Source organism: Nilaparvata lugens, chromosome 14 (genome assembly GCF_014356525.2).
Source record: "Nilaparvata lugens isolate BPH chromosome 14, ASM1435652v1, whole genome shotgun sequence".
In the NCBI taxonomy this organism is placed as follows: domain Eukaryota; kingdom Metazoa; phylum Arthropoda; class Insecta; order Hemiptera; family Delphacidae; genus Nilaparvata; species Nilaparvata lugens.
Window position 1 is genome coordinate 10,396,756 of NC_052517.1, and position 24,937 is coordinate 10,421,692.

Below are 24,937 nucleotides of genomic sequence, written 5' to 3' on the forward strand. Positions count from 1 at the left end.
ACACACGTCGTATTTGATTTAAAATGTATTTTTGAAACGATGAAACAATTTTTAAAAATTACTAAATGAGAAACACAAATTTAAATACCTGGAATGACATTTTAAAAGTTGATAACTAACCACCATCCTAGACATCATCCATGCTTCAGTTAGCCTACCCGTATAGGTTAGACCTACTCGTACCGGTATAAATAATATTGAAAAGTTATTTCAGAATTAATCCATTGGAATTAATTATTTTTAAAAAGGATTTCTATTTTTCTATTATTTTGAAAAGAAATTGGAATAGAATACCAACCAAATAACACAATTTCTGTTGTTTTGAAATTCAGATTAGCGTATCACAGCTTTTTAAATTAGCCGCCATTTCAGATTTGTATAAGAATAAAAATCTGATCTCAGTTATGGAAGCAAATTTTTGAATCAAATTATGGAAAAATATATATTCTTGATTGATTTGACATTAAATTGATTATTTTATCAAGGAAATAATGATAATTATTATTGGATTAAATTTAATGGGATGAATTGAGTAACAGCTGTGTACAGTCAGTGGCAAAATGGAGAGAATTGGCAACGTTTTTCTCCTAACTTTCTCCACCAAAGACCTTAAAGATGCAAGATGCAATATCTCTTTAAGGTCTTTGTTCTCCACTGCCATTATAGCGTGGAGGTCATTACAGTGTCCTTGGTTTCCCCATCTGTTGCTTGTCGAATGATACAGTATCACGTTGACTTGTATCATGTTTGCTGCCAGCGCTATCTAGCGTCACACTCTACAACTACATTAAGCTTTTCTCTACTCGATTCTCCGTCAGTGCAACTTGGATCACTGATTTTCATCAAATTGGAAGATGAATTTTGAAAATTTTACTATCAAGAAACCTTCTTTGATGCGTGGAGAGCTTACTGAATGAATTTCAATGCAATTGGTGCAGAATATATCACTGGAACTGACTTTATAGGTGCTGCCTCTCGCCAGAGCTTTGTGTGGAAACTCGCTTCAATCTGTTTGAATATTGTGATTGTATGTTCTTACTCTTTATAATATGTTATTTTTTTGGAGAATCATTGTGATTTAAAGTAATATTTAACAGTTACTTTCACGATGATTCCATCTACACCTCAATATTAATGTAAAGATACGTTTACACTATGTAGTTGTAGATCTATTATAGGATAGCAGAGCTATATAAAATTTGAGCTACATAATAATAGCTCTGCTATAAGTAATTTTAACGCTAATTACTTTCCTTGCCCTATTACCATAGGTAAGGAAAGTATTGCTTTCCAAAAAAAATTAAGGTACCCTAATTTCTAAATTTCCAAACGTTTCAAGGTCCCCTGAGTCCAAAAAAGTGGTATTTGGGTATTTGGTCTGTATGTGTGTGTGTATACACACATCGTGTCTTTGTACACGATATCTCATCTCTCAATCAACGGAATTACATGAAATTTGGAACGTAAGGTCCTTACACTATAAGGATCCGACACGAACAATTCGATCAAATGCAATTTAAGATGGCGGCTGAAATGGCGAAAATGTTGTCAAAAACAGGGTTTTTCGCGATTTTCTCGAAAACGGCTCCAACGATTTTGATCAAATTCATACCTCAAAACGTCATTGATAAGCTCTATCAACTGCCACAAGTCCCATATCTGTAAAAATTTCAGGAGCTCCGCCCCATCTATGCAAAGTTTGATTATAGATTCTCAATCATCAGGCTTCAAATACAATTTAAACAAAAAATTCCAAAGTGGAAAATATTGAGCATGATAATCTCTACAATTAATGTTTAGTAACATTTTCACCCAAAATTGAAAATAAGTTCGAAATTCGTGAAAATGCTATTAGGCTATTTCAATTGCAAACTGTTGATTCTATTAAATAATTCACTATGAAGAGATAGTAGACTTCGTGTGTCTCCAGCGTTATTGTCCTGTCACCAGATGGCTTGAGATGCGCGTGAACACTAGCGTCAGGTGATGAATTTTCATAACGGCAAGGAAAGTTGTGTGAGTGTGCCACACCAGATTTTTGTTTATAGCAGAGCTTACTACGTTCGGTCAATTATTAAAGAATAAATTTCAATATTTCAACTACTTAATTTCAATATTTCAACTATTTAAGGAAAGGAAGAACCCAAAATTGCAAAGTATCAAGGTCACATACCTACTGTATCAATCACATAGCTATAACCTGTATTTTATATTACATATAGTTAACAATATACTGGTTATTATTGTTGGAAATTACTCTCAAATTACAGAGGATGTGATAATCCGTCTAGTAACGGTTACACAGTGTGAGCAAGACAGGGAGGGAATTTCACATCATCTAAAAACGTTCAACATGAGTAATACGTGTGGAATGCGCATGCGCTTCTTGAATGACTGCCCTGCTATAAGTGGCACAAAACGTCTCAGCTATTTTCACACGATGAGTAAGAAAGATAAAATGGAAGGAGAAGAAGAATAGGAGGAAGAAGAAGAAGAAGAAGAAGAAGAAGAAGAGTTAGAGGGGAAGGATTATCTGTTGAAAACCCCATAGAGAATTAGTTTTGAATGACATTAAAAGTTCTACTAGTAGTTCTGTGAACAGAAGACCTCACGCAGTATTCTCATCCACAAGTACCTGATGTCAACTGTTTTAAATGTTAACAAAATCACTTTTTGTGTAGTTGAGAAGTTGATATTGTGGTAATTATTCATATTGAATGAAAAAGACTAAGAATTGTCAGTCAATTGATAATTAGTTTATCAGAGATTGACAATGGTGTAATAACCGAAACCAGTCTTTCTAATTATCAATAAATCAGTGGTTTTTTGACAATTTCTTAGTCTTTTTCATTCAACATTAACAAAATCAGTTCACGTTTGAATTTGTATTCCATAATTGATTAATATTTATGTTAATTTAAACAATGAATAGAATATATTTCTATTCCAGAATTTATATAATATTCATCCAGTTCTGTGATAATCTTTCCATCTAATGAAAATTAATTTTTTTCAATCAAAAATATTATAATTTCTTCAGCATTATTTAGTTCATTTGATTATTTTCAATCACCTATTAAATTAGTTTTTTCGAATGTGAGAATATTGATACTGATGGACACGCATAATAATACCATGACTTCAAAAACAAAATATTGAAACAAAAGACCTTAAAGCTGCAAGATGCAATATCTCTTTAAGGTCTTTGTTCTCCACTGCCATTATAGCGTGGTGGTCACTACAGTGTCCTTGGTTTCCCCATCTGTTGCTTGTCGAATGATACAGTATCACGTTGACTTGTATCATGTTTGCTGCCAGCGCTATCTAGCGTCACACTTTACAACTACATTAAGCTTTTCTCTACTCGATTCTCCGTCAGTGCAACTTGGATCACTGATTTTCATCAAATTTGAAGATGAATTTTGAAAATTTTACTATCAAGAAACCTTCTTTGATGCGTGGAGAGCTTCCTGAATGAATTTCAATGCAATTGGTGCAGAATATATCACTGGAACTGACTTTATAGGTGCTGCCTCTCGCCAGAGTTTTGTGTGGAAACTCCCTTCAATCTGTTTGAATATTGTGATTGTATGTTCTTACTCTTTATAATATGTTATTTTTTTGGAGAATCATTGTGATTTAAAGTAATTTAACAGTTACTTTCACGATGATTCCATCTACACCTCAATATTAATGTAAAGATACGTTTACACTATGTAGTTGTAGATCTATTATAGGATAGCAGAGCTATATAAAATTTGAGCTACATAATAATAGCTCTGCTATAAGTAATTTTAACGCTAATTACTTTCCTTGCCCTATTACCATAGGTAAGGAAAGTATTGCTTTCCAAAAAAAATTAAGGTACCCCAATTTCTAAATTTCCAAACGTTTCAAGGTCCCCTGAGTCCAAAAAAGTGGTATTTGGTCTGTATGTGTGTGTGTATGAGTGTATGTGCGTCTGTGTACACGATATCTCATCTCCCAATCAACGGAATTACATGAAATTTGGAACGTAAGGTCCTTACACTATAAGGATCCGACACGAACAATTCGATCAAATGCAATTTAAGATGGCGGCTGAAATGGCGAAAATGTTATCAAAAACAGGGTTTTTCGCGATTTTCTCGAAAACGGCTCCAACGATTTTGATCAAATTCATACCTCAAAACGTCATTGATAAGCTCTATCAACAGCCACAAGTCCCATATCTGTAAAAATTTCAGGAGCTCAACCCCATCTATGCAAAGTTTGATTATAGATTCTCAATCATCAGGCTTCAAATACAATTTAAACAAAAAATTCCAAAGTGGAAAATATTGAGCATGATAATCTCTACAATTAATGTTTAGTAACATTTTCACCCAAAATTGAAAATAAGTTCGAAATTCGTGAAAATGCTATTAGGCTATTTCAATTGCAAACTGTTGATTCTATTAAATAATTCACTATGAAGAGATAGTAGACTTCGTGTGTCTCCAGCGTTATTGTCCTGTCACCAGATGGCTTGAGATGCGCGTGAACACTAGCGTCAGGTGATGAATTTTCATAACGGCAAGGAAAGTTGTGTGAGTGTGCCACACCAGATTTTTGTTTATAGCAGAGCTTACTACGTTCGGTCAATTATTAAAGAATAAATTTCAATATTTCAACTATTTAATTTCAATATTTCAACTATTTAAGGAAAGGAAGAACCCAAAATTGCAAAGTATCAAGGTCACATACCTACTGTATCAATCACATAGCTATAACCTGTATTTTATATTACATATAGTTAACAATATAGTGGTTATTATTGTTGGAAATTACTCTCAAATTACAGAGGATGTGATAATCCGTCTAGTAACGGTTACACAGTGTGAGCAAGACAGGGAGGGAATTTCACATCATCTAAAAACGTTCAACATGAGTAATACGTGTGGAATGCGCATGCGCTTCTTGAATGACTGCCCTGCTATAAGTGGCACAAAACGTCTCAGCTATTTTCACACGATGAGTAAGAAAGATAAAATGGAAGGAGAAGAAGAATAGGAGGAAGAAGAAGAAGAAGAAGAAGAAGAAGAGTTAGAGGGGAAGGATTATCTGTTGAAAACCCCATAGAGAATTAGTTTTGAATGACATTAAAAGTTCTACTAGTAGTTCTGTGAACAGAAGACCTCACGCAGTATTCTCATCCACAAGTACCTGATGTCAACTGTTTTAAATGTTAACAAAATCACTTTTTGTGTAGTTGAGAAGTTGATATTGTGGTAATTATTCATATTGAATGAAAAAGACTAAGAAATTGTCAGTCAATTGATAAATTAGTTTATCAGAGATTGACAATGGTGTAATAACCGAAACCAGTCTTTCTAATTATCAATAAATCAGTGGTTTTTTGACAATTTCTTAGTCTTTTTCATTCAACATTAACAAAATCAGTTCACGTTTGAATTTGTATTCCATAATTGATTAATATTTATGTTAATTTAAACAATGAATAGAATATATTTCTATTCCAGAATTTATATAATATTCATCCAGTTCTGTGATAATCTTTCCATCTAATGAAAATTAATTTTTTTCAATCAAAAATATTATAATTTCTTCAGCATTATTTAGTTCATTTGATTATTTTCAATCACCTATTAAATTAGTTTTTTCGAATGTGAGAATATTGATACTGATGGACACGCATAATAATACCATGACTTCAAAAACAAAATATTGAAACAAAAGACCTTAAAGCTGCGATTAGACCAAATTTATTAACAAAATGTTAATAACTCATAAGTCATAATAAGTTGTTTCTCATTCCTTATAATATATTGTCAGTAGTCCTTGAAATGCCAGTGTAATATTACTGAATACACTGAATCACACTCCTCTTCCTTCTTCCATCTCTTTCTTTTTTTCTTCTGTTTTTTCCTTTCTTTTTCATCCTCTAATTCTATTTTTTCTGAACTTTTTTGTTGAACTTCTTCATTATATCTTTTCCTTTTCTCAACTGCACTTTCACTTTCATCTTTCCAGTGGAGTGTTAGTGAAAATTATTTCCATGATAATCTTTTCAAACGATCATGAATGGTTTAAACTTGGCCGATTTAAGTAGATATTGAAAAATATTGTATAATCGAATAGAAATTGCATTTCATCTTCAGACCGTTCATTCATTTTTCAAATTGTACTGTAAAGAATTAATTGAAGTTAGCTGTATCGTTGATAATTATGAATAATTATGAACCAACGATCATGATGCTACAAAAATGATTACATGACAGCTGCAACCCTAAACTCTAGACTAGACTAACAATGAGAAAGAAAGAAATGTACAACACTATTCATCCATTTATTTTGTATAGGTCAACTAAGGACCACAGTCATTAACCATTATGATAAACGGTATAATTATTATTATTATTTACGTTGGTCTCCCGCTTTCGCCTCCAATACTCTTTCATCGTCTCACTCTGAGCGATTCCTCTTTCTAACGACCAAGTTTTAATTCTGGGTTCTTCTGGGAAAACATCAACTTCAAGCTGATTCCGTAGCCCTGCTCTGATTAGTAAATATGCCTCTGTTATATTTAATTTTTGCTTATCCTTCTTAGACTCTAAAAACCAGTTCAATTTGGATCTCCCACTTATTTTCTTGGGGTTCATGGAAGTTATTTACAGCTCCACCACATGGCAAATTAAAGAAAATGAGAATATTATTTTCCAAGAAATTTCTTTCTATTTCTGGGTCATTGTTAACTGATGGTACAGAATAGCATTGTTCCTGACTTGTTATTTCTACCTGTAGAAGTGTCACCGAAACCCTTCTATTGTCTAGCTTTACTGCTCCTACACATCTCGTTGATGTACAGTACAAATGTACCAGCTTACCATGGTTAGAAATCAACTCCGCATCAAGACTAACTTCTTGATTGTGATTATAGTTACCACAAACTCTGTTTCGAATTCTATGAAACCAAAAAAGATTCTATGAAGAATTCTACGAATTCTATGAAGATGAAGATGATGCATAATAAACAATGCATGATAAACAATCAACAATGAAGATGATGCATGATAATGATTATAAGAGTTAAGTGTATGGAATTAAGGAAGCGGAATAGGTTGGAACGGTATTGATGGTATTTTTGGATAGATTCAACTGCTCTTAACCATCAAAACACATCTCAGTTCTTCCCAGTTCTTTGAGTCTATAATAATTGATTGATGTTGTCAGTTAGCAGAATAAATTCATTTGTATTGGTATTGTGCAGTCTTCAATAAGTTCACCATGTCTGCACATATTTCGAGAAGAGAAACGTTACCTGAGTCGTCGTGATATTAGCTCAGATAATATAAATCCTTGATCCTGTTAGTTAGGCACATTTTCAATGTCTGAGTTGATGTACAGAAAAATACATGTCCACTCTATTTTGATCATAAAATTCATTTTTGAATGAATGAATCGTATCTACTAAAGAGCTGCAACAACATGCTTAAATGTATGAGTACGAGAGAGAAGGGAATCCCACACGGTATGCCTCTCTCACTCACTCCCCTTACACACTTTTAGTTGTAGCTTAGCACTTAGCATTGGATTGCCCGTTCCAGTTAGTATAGAGTTCACTGCCTCCAAGTTGTCGCCTATGGCCAAAATGACCAGGTGTCAGGTAGTCAGGGTGACACCTAGATGGCGTCCCAAATAAGAGAATCAATGAATCATCTTGATAGTACCCCGAGGGGTCCTTACTTAATCATGATGATTCTCCAAAAAATCTACATTTAGTTTAGTACTATGTTTTGATCCTGTAGTTAGGCACATTAGATCTGTTAGTTATCCAGTAGATCCTGTTAGTTAGGCACATTTTCAATGTCTGAGTTGATGTACAGAAAAATACATGTCCACTCTATTTTGATCATAAAATTCATTTTTGAATGAATGAATCGTATCTACTAAAGAGCTGCAACAACATGCTTAAATGTATGAGTACGAGAGAGAAGGGAATCCCACACGGTATGCCTCTCTCACTCGCTCCCCTTACACACTTTTAGTTGTAGCTTAGCACTTAGCATTGGATTGCCCGTTCCAGTTAGTATAGAGTTCACTGCCCCCAAGTTGTCGCCTATGGCCAAAATGACCAGGTGTCAGGTAGACACCTAGATGGCGTCCCAAATAAGAGAATCAATGAATCATCTTGATAGTACCCCGAGGGGTCCTTAATCATGATGATTCTCCAAAAAATCTACATTTAGTTTAGTACTATGTTTTGATCCAGAACTTACAAATTGAAATGTGAACTTATACTGACATTTGCACAAAGCTCTGGCGAGAGGCAGCACTTATAAAGTCAGTTATCAGTGACAAATCCAATGACAACTGCATCGAAATTCATTTTGCCAGTTCTTCACGCATCAAAGAGAGTTTATAGATGGTCAAATTTGCAAAACTAATCACTAAAATTGATGAAAAGACTTGATCAAAGTTGCACCAACGGAGAATCGAGTAGAGAAAAGCTTAATGTAGTTATAATATGTGACACTAGATAGCGCTGGCAGCAAACATGATACAAGTCAACGTGATACTGTATCATTCGACAAGCAACAGATGGGGAAACCAAGGACACTGTAGTGACCTCCACGCTATAATGGCAGTGGAGAACAAAGACCTTAAAGAGATATTGCATCTTGCATCTTTAAGGTCTTTGGTGGAGTAAGTTAGGAGAAAAACGTTGCCAATTCTCTCCATTTTGCCACTGACTGTACACAGCTGTTACTCAATTCATCCCATTAAATTTAATCCAATAATAATTATTATCATTATTTCCTTGATAAAATAATCAATTTAATGTCAAATCAATCAAGAAAATATATTTTTCCATAATTTGATTCAAAAATTTGCTTCCATAACTGAGATCAGATTTTTATTCTTATACAAATCTGAAATGGCGGCTAATTTAAAAAGCTGTGATACGCTAATCTGAATTTCAAAACAACTGAAATTGTGTTATTTGGTAGGTATTCTATTCCAATTTCTTTTCAAAATAATAGAAAAATAGAAATCCTTTTTAAAAATAATTAATTTCAATGGATTAATTCTGAAATAACTTTTCAATATTATTTATACCGGTACGAGTAGGTCTAACCTATACGGGTAGGCTAACTGAAGCATGGATGATGTCTAGGATGGTGGTTAGTTATCAACTTTTAAAATGTCATTCCAGGTATTTAAATTTGTGTTTCTCATTTAGTAATTTTTAAAAATTGTTTCATCGTTTCAAAAATACATTTTAAATCAAATACGACGTGTGTACTCAAGTATTTTGATAGAATGAAGAAAAAAAAATGGCGGCTAAGAATATAGTTTGTTCAGTTTTGTACAGTCACTGTCAAAAGTAGATATAAAATATTCTGGCAAATAGACAACATTGCAAAGCGAGAGAGAGATAGTGCTATCTGTTGTATGATAGAAAAGAACAGCAACAGTATTGTCAATTGTACACTGCCATTATAATGTGGACCTCACTATAGGAGAAAAACGTTGCCGATCCTCTGTCTTATCAATGCCTTATTTAGACGGGAGCTGATACAGGTTTATTGATGTAATATTGACTGTTCATTCTCGTTTAAAATAACCAATCCTATACTATTAAACGAGCGGCTTCTGTTTGTATGTTTAGATATTAGATGTTTGTATTTCTCCGGATCTCGAAAACGGCTCTAACGATTCTCACGTAATTCAGAACATAGTAGGATTCGATTGCACTAGGTCTCATCCCTGGGAAAACTCGCTGAAGGACATTAAAGAATAATCATTATTCATCCTTGGAAAAACAGCTGATAATAATTATTTCGTCGTCTGTTGGTGTTGGAAGTGAGTGAGCGAGCTCATGTGTGTGGGACTGTGTCAAAATTATGACTCAGCTGTTGAACTTTTGTAATCATTCAATCAGGTACTTAGTGCCGGTTGCAAGAAATCCGGGTTATTTTCAATCATGAGATTCCAGTAGATCCATCTTTTTGAAATGGTCTTCTCTGATTTGGTTCACGTGAAGTTAATCAGGATCAAAATTTAACAGTTGCACCAACGGAGAATCGAGTAGAGAAAAGCTTAATGTAGTTATAATATGTGACGCTAGATAGCGCTGGCAGCAAACACGATACAAACCACCTTGATACTGTATCATTCAACATGCAACAGAATGAAGTCTGTTTCTTGAGGAATGAGGATCCAAGTGAATGGAAAAAAGTAGTATTGGACAGAATTTATATTATTTCCCCTACAGCCATCTACATATATTCTATTAATAACAATTAATCTCAGACTTTGGAATATTATCCATCATAAATCAGCTATTGAGTGGATTATTAATTGCATGCATTGTAACTTGAAAGTCATCTGTCATGTGGACTATTCATTGCATGCAATTAATAACTGGAAGTAAACATAGTATTTTCTCTCTGCTTTCAACTCGGGCTGACTACAGTAACTACTATTATAACCCATAGTATGGCCATTGTATTTTTTTTCCCGCCGAGCCATGAAGATTCCAAATATTCGAATTTTACAATGGAGCTTATAGGGGGCTTATAAGAAAAATAGCACGCCTTTACTCAATGAAGCATAGTTTTGTGATTATCAACTTTGATATAATTTCTTTCATGTTTTTTCTATATTCCCAATAAAGTTTTGGAACTTGAAATAGTAAATCATAGATAATATCGAGTAAAAATGAAAGGTAGGTAATGTAATCTGAAAGCTGAATCTCCAAAAACAATTTTTAAAACTTTTTGATATAATCATGTCTAATTATTTGTCTAAATTAAACTAGTAGTTCTTTGAACAGTAGACCTGGCGCAGTTATAAATCGGTGTTGTCCGATTAGCGATTTGGGGAAAAATAGTCCACAGAGCGATCCAGTATTCAGAATAACAATAAGGATAGGCAGACTAAGAATGGGAGGACTTGGGTGTCATTAATCATCAGGGACTGAGGCAGAGCAAGGCTAAATGGGTAGTGTCATTGATGATAATGATTGAATAAGAACTTCAGAACCCACCACCTTCCATAAAAGTGAATCATTTGCTAAATAATATTTTATCCAATGAAAAATATTATTAACAAACTGTTCTCAAAAGTCTGTACAACTGACTAACATTTTACTGGTAATATTCAAAGGATTCGATTTTGGTGATAGTAAAAAATCTCCTCGAGGTGTAAATTTTTGAAAAGCTATTCCATTTTCAAAAAATTACTGAATAGCTAAATTCCAGTTATTTTTAGCTATTTTAACTACTTTAAAGTAAAAATGAAAGATATGGGAATGCACAACAGTTGAAACGAATTACATTCTGTTATTTGAATCTGTATGGATTGTGTGGAATAAAAATGTGGGAGCCATTTCGCTTTTATAACTATAACGACTATAGATTGGCATAAACTTGCAATTTGGATTGCTTGTGAATGGAGATTGCTTCAGATGTGAAGTTGATCTTAAATCTTCTTGTTATCTGTGAGATACTTCATACCTCTATGAAGATTATGAAGATAATCTATATGAAGATACTTCATACCTATATCTATTTGCAGTGCTGTTACTCATTCACTTGAAGGAATGCAGATGATTGATAGAACTTGTTGGAATTGTAGATTTTTACTTTCCTTGCCCTATTACCAAAGGTAAGGAAAGTATTGCTTTTCGAAAAAAATTGAGGTACCCCAATTTCCAAATTTCTATACGTTTCAAGGTCCCCTGAGTCCAAAAAAGTGGTTTTTGGGTATTGGTCTGTATGTGTGTGTGTGTGTGTGTGTGTGTGTGTGTGTGTGTGTGTGTGTGTGTGTGTGGTGTGTGTGTGTGTGTGTGTGTGTGTGTGTGTGTGGTGTGTGTGTGTGTGTGTGTGTGTGTGTGTGTTGTGTGTGTGTGTGTGTGTGTGTGTGTGTGTGTATGAGTGTATCGTGTACGTGCATCTGTGTACACGATATCTCATCTCCCAATTAACGGAATGACTTGAAATTTGGAACTTAAGGTCCTTACAACATAAGGATCTGACACGAACAATTTCGATCTGATGCAATTCAAGATGGCGGATAAAATGGTGAAAATGTTGTCAAAAACAGGGTTGTTCGCGATTTTCTCGAAAACGGCTCCAACGATTTTGATTAAATTTATATCTAGAATAGTCATTGATGAGCTCTATCAACTGTCACCAGTCCCATATCTGTAAAAATTCCAGGAGCTCCGCCCCATCTATGCAAAGTTTGATTTTAGATTCCCAATTATCAGGCTTCAGATACAATTTAAACAAAAAATTTTGAGTCGGAAAGATTCAGTATCTCTACAGTTAATCTTCAGCAACATTTCCACCTAAAATTGAAAATAAGCTCAAAATTCGAGAAAATTTGTTTATCCAATTGCAAACTGTTGGCAACTGATGATTCTATTAAAATCATTCACTATGAAGAGATAGCAAACTTCGTGTGTCTCCAGCCTTATTGTCCTGTCACCAGCTGGCTTGGATCTTTGAATAGTAGACTTGAGATGCGCGGGAACACTAGCGTCATGTGATAAATTTTCATAACGGCAAGGAAAGTTGTGTGAGTGCGCCACACAAGATTTTTATATATAAATATGTTATAGGCTATAATGAAGATGAATTTGAACTGTTCTAAGTTGAAAGCTATTCGATCTTTGCTTAACAACTGATTCCTTTCTATAGAAGGTGGAAGGTACTGATTCAATCATCATCAATATAATATCGTTTTGTGTGTATACACATACGCTTGTGGCCTTCCTCTGTCACTGTCCTGATGATTAATGACACCCTAGTCCTCCCATTCATAGCGTCTGCCTATCCTTATTGTTATTCTGAACAATGGATCGCTCAGCGGACTGCTAACCCCCAAAATCGCTAATTTAGGATCGCTCATCTGACGTTTGCAGTAGCAGAAGTCTTCTGGGTGATTTACAGCATTTAATTTGGATTTTCGTTCAACAATAATAATTAATCGATTAGCATTTGACCAATTGCAATATCTCAGTAATTTCCATTAATAACATTCAATTAATAAACTATCAATATCAATCAACTAACAACCCTTACTTCCCCCGCTGACGGCGTAATTGTTGAGTCAAAAATTTGAAATAGATATTTTATGATAGATGAAGACTTGTTTCATCGATTTTCATTACATTCTCCTGAATTTTCCGTCCCTGGAGGCGACAAGGGACCTGGTTTTATACAATTCTCCCTCCGCCCATAAATTTGAAAATGGTATAGAATGAAAGCTCAAAATTCGCTCTATCGAATGACACCCTCATTTCATCTTGAAGATCGGTGATGGTCGCTGGCTAACCGTGAAGCTGGCCCACCGAATTTGAAAACTTTCAAAGTCTCTCACGGTCGTATTTTTCGAGCCCAATATTTGAAAATAGTATAGAATGGAAGCCCAAAATTCGCTCTATCGAATGACACCCTCATCTCATCTTCAAGATCGGTGATGGTCGCGGGCTAACCGTGAAGCTGGCCCGCCAATATATAAACCCTTATAAACCACATTTCCCGTTGAGCCCAAAATTTGAAAATTGGATATTCCAGAAGCCCAAAATAAGCCCTAAATATTGGCATATGTTTCAAATTTTGGGCTCGATATGTTGGGGCCAGCTTCACGGCAGTCAAAGTTGCACCTGACCAGGTGTCAGGTAGTCAGGGTGACACCTAGATGGCGTCTCAATTTAGAGAATCAATGAATCATCTTGATAGTACCCCGAGGGGTCACACACACACACATACAGACCAATACCCAAACCCACTTTTTTGAACTCAGGGGACCTTGAAACGTATAGAAATTGTGGACCTTAATTTTTTTCGTCAAGCAATACTTCCCTTACCTATGGTAATAGGGCAAGGAAAGTGAAAACCAAGATATTAACTCTAGAAAAACCGACTCAGGGTGCGGATTATCTCATACCTCTTACTGAGATCCACGTTATAATTACTGGCAGTACTTGATTAAGGCGAATCAGCATGGAAAAAATTATGATTCTAGCCCTATAGATAGCAGCACTGTTGGGGTCAAATTACTTCATGTGATTACTCACTCATTTTTAGTCCAATATGGAAGACCAAAACTGTTTTGCAATCAGCTTAAAGGTTTGAAACTCGCTACCATATGCTTAATTTTTTTTCCAATTTGAATAAGTTTTTACAATTGATAATTTTTATATTAAGAAAAAAATTAGGTAAAGAAGGTAGTCATTTTAAAGGCAAATTCTTTGCGTAATGGTTCAATCAACAATTTTACGATTATTGTGCAATGACAAAAATAAAACAAATGAATAGCTGTAGTGTGAACTTGAGTGTAGTTTTGAAACATCAAAACAATGAAGGTGAGCCCTCTCCTGTCAACATTGTCCTACTATAGCATTGTCCTTCGTCCTAACTTCTTTCCGTTTCCATTGTCATTGCAAATTCAACCCTCAATAGTTGTCACCACCTACCCATTTCACACCCGCTCATCCTTTGTCTATCACCACCTACACCTCTAATGTCTTTCTTTCCTTCACATGACTGTAGTGAACCTCCCGAGCTGTAAAACTCACTTAGGAAGTATTGTACTAATTTTGAAATCCGCGATTTGCATAATAATATTACTCATCATGTGTTTGTGAATGTATAGAACTTTATGAATACTTTATATATTATGGAATAAGTCAGAATCAAAATTCAAGACAGACAGCTGAACTCACGTGTTGACACATAAACGACAGACATTCTGTATGATTATTCGCAAAATACAGACACCCATCAACTGGTTTGGTGATGTAACCACACATTTTTTCTTACACAATAATTCCAATGTTACCCTGATTCAATACCCGCTATTACTTAGTAATAGCTTTCTATTTAGTAGGTATTGGATCTATGTCGTCAAATCATGTTATAGCTTTCCTTCAATAACTGCAAATATACAGGTTAATCAAGTTGGAAATCGTATAAATTCGATTTGTATACAATGATGTAATAGCTTATGATAAGAAAAGTTGTACATACTGCTGATATTTTCAAATATTCTTTGTATATAATTTCAATAGAATAGTGAAATAAGAGCGATATTGTCAGTTCCACATGATTTATTTGAGCCATAGCCTATTGGTTTAGTTTATTCGTTCAAAAAACATTATGTGGAACTGACAACATCGCTTTCATTTCACCTTGATATGGAGAAATTCCACAATATCTCTGTTCATACAGTAAAGTTGAAGAAATATTATTATCTTATTTAATTTTAATTCTAACAACTATATTAAGTTTGTTCATATACCTTTAGGTCTTTAAGGTGTGTGGTCAACGTTTTTCGAAAAATACTGTCACTTTCAAATGTCAATTCAATGAATTAAGCCAGAGAGAAACAATAGCATAATTTACGCTATTATTTCTCTATGATTAAACGTAGACAAACTAGAATAATAGTTATTCATCCTTGGTAAAACAGCTGAGCTGATAATTTAGCCATCTGTCAATAACTGAAGATGGGATTGCCTGTGTAGGAGTGAGACAGAATTATGTTCAGCTGTTGAACTATTGCAATCAAACAGTTTATCCCATGAGAAGTATTATCTTGCAATATTGATTAACAAAATATCGGGGCACCGAGCTTCGCTTGTTATTTATTTATTTATTGATAAACAGAACTCAATTCTTCAAAATGATTGGGGAAGGACTAACAGGCATAGCCCAAAACGGTTTCTTCCCTGAATTTTGATTTATACACTATAAATATTCCAAAAAGTAGGTTATGATCCATACACTTGAATTCAGGTCAAATTTTCAGTTCAAATATTTGAAAACATAAACGTCCTAACTTAGATTATTTACAAAACAATTGAATAACAAAATAACACTCACTTATCACTTATGAATATGATAAACTATGCGTTTATGCTTGTATGCTTTTGTACTCCAGAGCGAAGCTCGGTGCCCCGATATTGATCCCTAAGTGGCAAGTTTTTAAGTTTTTTCTGTCATAAATAAAATTATTTTTCTCATCTCACGTTTATTTCATGACGGTTTTGAAAGTTTCCGTTATTGTGGGTTAGATATATCAAAAATCACCTATGAATTTACCTGGTAATAATAATTGTGGTTTTTCTTGAGACGGACGTTTCCACAACGTAGTTTTTCCAAGCAGAATGATTTCACTTTGATCACGGCTTCGCTGATAGTGAGGTTTTCAGCAGACTTCGGACATTTCACCTCAATCAGATTATCACCTCCGACCAGTCCGTCAGGTGAAGCCGCCAAGAAGTCATGTTCTTTTCAACAAACAAACCGCAAGGCTGAACTTGAATTTCTTCCATTTCTTGAAACGCATTTATGGCAGCTGGTTCGTGGAGCTGTCCATACAACGTAGCATCGTTTGAGACCTTGCTGTATAATAATTGTTTGACAACTGGCGCCCATTTCGACCTTTGCAATCTTTTACTGATCAAACCGAAGTTTGATGCAGTAACACGTAACTTTCTTTCTTGAAGCCACCGGTTGTTCTCGTTTTGTCCACGTGTTTCCAGCTCTAGTTTGATCTTTTCATCTTGAGAAAGTGCCAAAGATTTCAACAAGTTTGTCTTTTCTTCTTCCATTTCTTCTACCCCCATATCGATTTTTTGGCACAGTGGTCCATAGTCTTTCAAACCTGTACTCCTTTGCTTCACCCTCCTATCATATTTCTTTCCATCTCTAAATCTTTTCAATAAAGACTTTCTACATGATAAGTTTTTTTTCACACGACTCAAACAAGTTTTTTTGACTAGAAGGGCTGGACTCTTTTTCAAAACCTCCTTCATTGTGTGATAGTGCCACATTGGGCCAAACTGAAACTCGAGTGCAGCAGCATTTGACCTGTAGTTGAGGGATCCTCTCTTTCCTCTGTTGACTTGTTTTCCTCCACAGAACTTAGCAACAAGAGACATGTAGTTCTCGGCCAAGTTGCTGGTCTTGTTATGCCATAGCATAGATGCTTTGAGAAGTAGAGGTTTCAAAGCAATTTCTACTTTTTTCAGCACATTAAGTGTTTGACCTTCAATCATACTCCCGGTGTCAATGTCTTTACAGAAGTATGACTTACAGTTTCCATGATATCCCAATACATGGAATGGACCATTTCTCAAGTCTCTTTTCAAGTCTTCAATGTTTTTATCAGATGCATAATGTGCTACTGATCCACGCACTGCAGCCTTCAGTCTTTTTATAACTGACTGATTCAGGACTCGCTTTTCAACGATCCCATCCTCTCTTATCTTGTACAGTCTTTTAGTGTAATTCTTAATCATATGATTGCTGCACTCTATTTTTTCAACATACCGCCCATATGGCACCATCTCAATTACCTTCTGGTGGACGCTAGAGTCTCCATCATCGATAAATTTTCTATACTGAAGGCCATGAATTTCCTCACTGGAGTTGAATGCGCTAACAACCATGTCAGACTCCATTGAAGCACTAGCCCCATCCCAGTTCTTGTAGCAGTTATTGTGCTGAACACTGGAAACACCTTTTCTTTCCAAGTAACTGCACATAGAACAATACTTGTTCCTCACATCTATGTGCAGTAGCTTTTTAGTCCGAAGGCCTATCACACATACCACTCCCGAGTTAGCTGAATATCTGTGTCCATGACTGCGATGAGACCAACCACCGTCCACTACAACAGTTATGTGAGGAATGTTGTTAGTGGTCACATCTCCATTTGCTATGGCTAGTTGTTTTTCTTCCATACCAGCTTGCTTCATGGATTGGGATAAAACGTCCTGCCAAACCTGTAAAACAGAAAAAAATCATGTTTTGGTTTATCAATGTTATCATTACATCATCTGTGAATAATGGTAATAATAGTAGTAGTAGTAATAATAATAATAATAATAATAATTGACAAGGAGTTCAGGAGAGTTAGAAATAAAGCATTTGACAGATAAAATTTAAAAACCTGTAGCAATCAATTTATGTCATACTTTGACATAATACAGAAATCTTTATCACATAATTGTTAGTCAACATAAAATCGAAACATAATGTAGGCCTATACTTGACATTATACATTGGTCCGTGAACATTCTAATTCCCTTCCAATCATGGATCAAATCGTTCAAAACCAATCATGGATTTTGAACGTGAATAGTGGATTATTGAATTCTAAGAAAACAATGTCTAGTTACTTTTCTGTCCCAAATTTTATAAATTTGGTACGTAGTTGCTGGAAATATTGATTTCTGAAATTACTATTTCCTGTTTTCTTTGTTTCCTTCGATCCTGATTTATGAGATTTGAAAACGTTTTAGACAAAAATAGTTATTCGGTAGGTATCCCAAGTGATAGCAAAATATAAATTCCATCTATAATAAAAAATAATGAAATAATTTTAATGGAAATGGTTCTGGAAAAACCATTGGTATCTGGCTTGTTTTGCTATTTATACCGGTACCGGTAACTGATGCCTGTTTGTGAGGATGGACTAAGTCCAGGATAGTCAAAGTTATCAACTTATAAAATGTAATTTCTTGTATTATTTGTGTTTTCACACAGTAATATCAAACAAAAAAAATCAATTATGCGACTTGATGTCTCCTCAGAAGGAATCAAAATAAAACATGGCGGATGACCTGAAGATTGTTTGTTCACATCAATAGTCGCTGTCAAAAGTAAAAATAATATATTGCTGGTATATAATGTGAACCTCACTATACGACGTGTACATTATTGTTTCCAATTGTAAAAAATCGAAAAACATATTCAATACATTCATCCAAATAGAAATAAGAAATGAAAATTCGATATTCACCTTTCCCAAACGTTCCTCTGTCTTTTTGAAAGTCTTTTCATTTGGCGGTAATACATTCATTGTAGTAAGAACCTCTTCCATATTTCTGTGACCTGAGCCAATGGATGCAAACCCCCAAACTGCTTCGTCAATTAGTGTCATTTGCAATGATGGACATTCTTGTGGCGCAACTTCAGGTCTTGGATCACTGGTAATCACTTTACATTTCTGGCAATGCGGGCATTTGAACTTCATTGTCCATTCTAATGATTTTGAAGTTGAAGACACCAGTGTCATATAACCATTATCACTTTTTTCACACTCGTATCTATGGTAGTCCAAAGATCTCAATTCTTGCACAATATGTTTGCCGTCCACAATAAATCGGCCAGAAATAATATTAAAATCGTCTTTCGGTGGTCTTCCATCCGGCTCAACTATTAGATCTGGATACTCATCATATCTGTAATTAAATGGGGGTGATTAATTATCGAAACATGTTGAAAAATGATTGAGATTTTTTATTTTATTGGCGCACGCACATAGCAGCAGACAGACGGGGAGAATATCAACGTCGGCATGCCAAAGTAAGCAGACATAATAATTTTTCTCCGCCTATGTCTGCTTTTGTGTGCGTAAAGAGAACTAGGAGAGCATAGAGACTCTTTGACAAATTCTAGATCTATAGTAATTAGGCCAATATCATTTTACAAAAAATGTCAACTTTGAATTAGACTTAGTTTTAGAATTGGAATGAACTTCTCTCTCTGAAGTTTATAGCGATGAAGAGTAGGTTTATATATCACAGTATGTCGATAATCTTTCTCAGAAATGATAATCGTATGCCTGTGAATATCTTGTATCTATGTATTCTTTCTCCCTTACCAATTGAGCTGAAGAAAGTAATCCTATATGATTATATATATATATATATTATATATATATATATATAATATATATATATATATATATATATATATATATATTGACACACATTATACTGTATACTGTATTATATAGCCATTGACACAGCAGACAGAACAACATGACAAGCAATACTCCAAATCCAAACAAAACCTAACTCGCACTCTCTCTGACAATCGCTTTCTCTCTCTTCCAACCCCTAAGTTTGGAGAAGCAATACAGCAGTGAGAGAGAAACGCGTTTGGCGAATGATAGTTTCATGCTTTCTCCCCTATCCCTGTCACACTCTTTCTCACTTCAGCCCATTGTAATATTTTCTGTTGTAGAACGGTGTGTAGAAAGTCTCTTCAGGTTTGGAATGTCTTTTGTGCCTATTCTTTGTAATTGAAAGAAAAAAATCTTACTATCCCTCTCTGACTCTTGCTAATATGTTAGTTTTTCTTGGAGCTTGATAGAATCGCCAGCCTGAGGCGCCTATTGCACGAATGAACTAGTAATAGTCTTATTAACTAGTGTGGAATTTATTTATACTGTACTAAAATTTCAAATAAATATTAGTCAGGTGATCGAGTCATTATTGCTTTTTTCATATTGTAGGCTATATTTGTTTTTTTTTAGCTTCGAAATACTAGCTTGAAAAAATATTTATTACTAAAAGTATCAAATATTAACTATGAAAAATTATTCTTGTTCTTGTTTAGCATCTACAAACGCCTTCAACACAACCTAGCTGAATCATTCAACTTCTAATAAAATTGATCTTATTGTGAATCTTCTCTTGCAAAACAATACTAGTCCAAAATCATATTCCTCAATGATTAATATTGTGGGTTGATCCAACAAAGCTTTATATAACAGTTGAAAAAACAATAGAATATAGAAAAAAGTGGACCAGTGACCAAAATACATTCTACTTGTTATGAAGTACCTATAGAGAACACCATATTCGTATATATGAAATTAGTTGTAAGTTGAGATGATGACATACCTTGTTAGTAAAGTATCACAGACGTTACTCTCCACGTAAGAAACCCCACTATTTCGCATTGAGGTTGTATCAATCTCATCGTTCAAAGCTGGTTGTAGACCAATTGAGGGGATTGGTGGCACAATTGTAGTAAAATCAGAGGTGCCATCAAGGACGCTGTTTTTTAGATTTGACTCTAAGGTGGAAGATGTTGATGGCCCAGATTTTTCTTCTCCTTTAGATTTCCTTTACAAAAAAAGAAAAGTTTATAGGTCTGATGTATTAATTCTCATTGAATTAAATTTTAAATGAATATAGTTTGGGAAATAATTGAATCATAGTTAAAGAAATGACTGGAAACGTTATGTTTGTTTAAGAAATAATATTATATAACTTTGAATGTGAATGTCTATTCCAAGTATCATTATTCAAATATGTGTTTTTTATATTATAATGTATGTGTTGGCTTATTCGTCTTTTCAATTGTTATTTTTATTTATCAAAAAATAACCGGTGGTTTGGTAGATACAAGGATATGGACCATAAAAAACTTCACTTCTTTTTATAGAGGGAAATAATAATTTACTATACTAGCTGATAATTATATTCTGTAAACTATTAAGTTACTTACTTTTGCTGTAATCTCCATTTCATCAAATGCACTGGTACTTTTCTTTTGTGTGGTCTTCTCTTCTTTCCTTTAGGAGTTGACGTTGCACTGCAATTAAATTTAGAAAAGAATTATTCTGGAAACTTGTGATTATGGGATATGAAAAGAATGTGTATGAAGCAAATGGATTTGTAAATTCATATTTCCAACACAGAGAATGGGCTACTGTGATACTAAATATTGTCTTCGTAAGGGTATAATTGTATTTATGGTGGAGGGTGAATTCCTATAGGGAATACTTATAGAGAAGGATCAGACAACCATGAGACAAACAATTTTAATTGAAGACATTTGACTATTATTAGCATCTAATTACTTTATTAGAAGTAATGAGCATTGGGATCGGGAACATTTCCAATCATAATTTTCTCTATTTAATTCACTTCATGTATAAGTGATGCTTATAAATTCTTCAAAGTTGAATATAAAGTGTTGTGAGTCGCAAACTATTCATTGTAAATTCTTAACCTGTCGTAACATAATGCAAGTGAGATTGTGGAAATTCGAATCTTGAAATTACAAAGTTTACCTGGGTTGAAAGTTCTCAGTGGATACAGAAATGGCATCTGCTGAAACACTGTCAGCCTGGGAAGATGAAGGCGCTTCGAGCGATAAGGTTTGTTCTTCAATCCTGAAATGTTCAAAAATCACTTTGCAGACCTCTTTTCATATATAGTCTACATAATTTGCAATTTCTCTACACTCTTCTCACTGGTACTTCATTTCCACAGATATCACAATGATCAGGAGAGAAAAAAGAGCTTACATTGAGCTATTTTTCTCCTAAATTTAGATAAGTTTACAGAATTAAAAATAGGTTTAGTCTATAAATTCAATTTAGGTCACATCGTTAACAGTATGTTCTGAGCAAAAATATTGTACAACTTTGAATGTGAATGTCTATTCCAAGTATCATTATTCAAATATGTGTTTTTTATATTATAATGTATGTGTTGGCTTATTCGTCTTTTCAATTGTTATTTTTATTTATCAAAAAATAACCGGTGGTTTGGTAGATACAAGGATATGGACCATAAAAAACTTCACTTCTTTTTATAGAGGGAAATAATAATTTACTATACTAGCTGATAATTATATTCTGTAAACTATTGAGTTACTTACTTTTGCTGTAATCTCCATTTCATCAAATGCACTGGTACTTTTCTTTTGTGTGGTCTTCTCTTCTTTCCTTTAGGAGTTGACGTTGCACTGCAATTAAATTTAGAAAAGAATTATTCTGGAAACTTGTGATTATGGGATATGAAAAGAATGTGTATGAAGCAAATGGATTTGTAAATTCATATTTCCAACACAGAGAATGGGCTACTGTGATACTAAATATTGTCTTCGTAAGGGTATAATTGTATTTATGGTGGAGGGTGAATTCCTATAGGGAATACTTATAGAGAAGGATCAGACAACCATGAGACAAACAATTTTAATTGAAGACATTTGACTATTATTAGCATCTAATTACTTTATTAGAAGTAATGAGCATTGGGATCGGGAACATTTCCAATCATAATTTTCTCTATTTAATTCACTTCATGTATAAGTGATGCTTATAAATTCTTCAAAGTTGAATATAAAGTGTTGTGAGTCGCAAACTATTCATTGTAAATTCTTAACCTGTCGTAACATAATGCAAGTGAGATTGTGGAAATTCGAATCTTGAAATTACAAAGTTTACCTGGGTTGAAAGTTCTCAGTGGATACAGAAATGGCATCTGCTGAAACACTGTCAGCCTGGGAAGATGAAGGCGCTTCGAGCGATAAGGTTTGTTCTTCAATCCTGAAATGTTCAAAAATCACTTTGCAGACCTCTTTTCATATATAGTCTACATAATTTGCAATTTCTCTACACTCTTCTCACTGGTACTTCATTTCCACAGAAATCACAATGATCAGGAGAGAAAAAAGAGCTTACATTGAGCTATTTTTCTCCTAAATTCAGATAAGTTTACAGAATTAAAAATAGGTTTAGTCTATAAATTCAATTTAGGTCACATCGTTAACAGTATGTTCTGAACAAAAATATTGTACAAAACCGATTCTTGAAATATGTAGTCGCATTTCTATCACCTCACTATAAACATTACTTTTGAATAATAGTGTACTGTGAGTTTTGTAAGATCAATTCAAATTTGCCATGCTTTATCACCCGGTTGCTCTCTGTACCTATCCATTCAGACATATATCTTGAATAATTATGCGAATAGCGTTGTCAATAACGTTGACGTTTGTTCATATTAACAAACATAAAAACATACATAACGAAATACCTCTCTTGAGATAATACGAACTGAGAATATAATTATATTTACATAATAACAATATTAATTATTCAAAGCATGATTTGCTTCAAATTATAGTAGGCCTAAAGTACGTGACATTTTAATTTATCTAATTATATGAAATGAAATCAACTAACCTTCTACGTCTGTTAGCATGAAATTCTGGTGGTAGCCGCCTTTTCATTCTCCTGGCTGAAAGAACCAACTTCTTCTTTCCCTTCACCGTATGTCTTGAATCCATTTTAAATTATATGTGAAGTGCGTCTGGAAATACTATGTCCTAGGACTAGCCACGATCACTGTCAATATGACAAGTGAACAAGCTGAAGAACTAAGAAAAGTTGTGACCAGCCTGAGCACTAAGAATGAAGGCTGACTTGTGGGTGGGGTGGTGGCTGAGTGACTTGTGTGTTAGGGTGGAAGGTGCCTGAGTGACGTGTGGATAGGGTGGAGGGTAGGAGCACATAAAAAATCATAGAGATAAAACTTGTAAATATGATTCCGATGGAACCACTGGTTCGATTTTCAAGCTGAAAAATGATAAAAATTTTTTATCATCAAATCTTCAAAATGACTACCTGTTTTTCTTGAAAAAATTGTTCCCTTTGAAATTAATAAATTTATTTTTGTTTAAATAAAAAATAAAAATAAATCGACATGGTAGCGGCATGGATATAGATATTACAAGAATAAATCAGTTTTCAAAACAAGTTTTACTCTAATAGTGAGCGAGTAATAGCATAAGGTATTTCGCATGATTTTAAAGCGCTACGTGGTGGCAATTTTTGAACTAGGGCCCGTGGTGTTTCGCCTTAAACTTTGCACAGCTGACTCAGCAACCACTCCGATACGACCGCTCTCGTCGAGCTCTCAATCATTACTGTAAATATATATTATAATGGCTACTTTGTCATTATTGTGGAGGAATAGTTTGGCTGTAAGGGGAGATGTGGAGGCCAAATATTTTTGTAATTATATGTTTGTATGATTTTAGCCCATTAAGTAGATGATTTAAATGTAAAAAAAATTGAAATAACTACTCGTTTCATACATATGTATAGTTGTTACTTAGTTTGAAAATGTCATTGTTTTTTAATTTCAGTTTTAGGGGACATTATGTGGGGAATAATCGGCAAGCAGCCTTTTCTGAAAGGCCTCCTCTGATTGATACTCGTAAAATTTAACCGGATCTTGTGCAACCGGGCTTCAATATTACATCAGATGTATTATCAGATACACCGGTATCAGATACCCTCTGTAGAAGGCAGTGACAAGGCAGAGAATCGGCAACGCTGTTCT

General features: G+C 34.3%; 1 protein-coding gene across 2 annotated transcripts; it reads right to left on the reverse strand.

Moving 5' to 3' along the window:
- Nucleotides 1–16,095: 16,095 nt before the first annotated feature.
- LOC120354188 lies at nucleotides 16,096–24,448 on the reverse strand. 2 transcript variants are annotated; one of them, XM_039440732.1, is made up of 6 exons: nucleotides 23,776–24,448; nucleotides 23,035–23,136; nucleotides 22,467–22,553; nucleotides 20,696–20,920; nucleotides 18,805–19,246; nucleotides 16,096–17,785 (listed from the first exon to the last, which is right to left on the reverse strand). In XM_039440732.1, the coding sequence occupies exons 1-6, from the start codon at nucleotides 23,877–23,879 to the stop codon at nucleotides 16,232–16,234; spliced, it is 2,514 nt and encodes an 837-aa protein (XP_039296666.1). In that variant the 5' UTR covers nucleotides 23,880–24,448; the 3' UTR covers nucleotides 16,096–16,231. The 2 variants fall into 2 exon arrangements, with proteins under 2 accessions (XP_039296666.1, XP_039296667.1); XM_039440733.1 differs by lacking the exons at nucleotides 22,467–22,553; nucleotides 23,035–23,136; nucleotides 23,776–24,448 and adding exons at nucleotides 21,306–21,392; nucleotides 21,874–21,994.
- Nucleotides 24,449–24,937: the final 489 nt, after the last annotated feature.

What these genes read in the sequence shown, in the direction of transcription:
- LOC120354188 (XM_039440732.1), bottom strand. Translation starts at nt 23,879, where the DNA reads ATGGATTCAAGACATACGGTGAAGGGAAAGAAGAAGTTGGTTCTTTCA. An exon ending in ACTGAGAACTTTCAACCCAG is followed by an intron (nt 22,554 to 23,034) that starts GTAAACTTTGTA and finishes ATTTAATTGCAG; the next exon opens with TGCAACGTCAACTCCTAAAG. An exon ending in TGTGATACTTTACTAACAAG is followed by an intron (nt 19,247 to 20,695) that starts GTATGTCATCAT and finishes ATTTAATTACAG; the next exon opens with ATATGATGAGTATCCAGATC.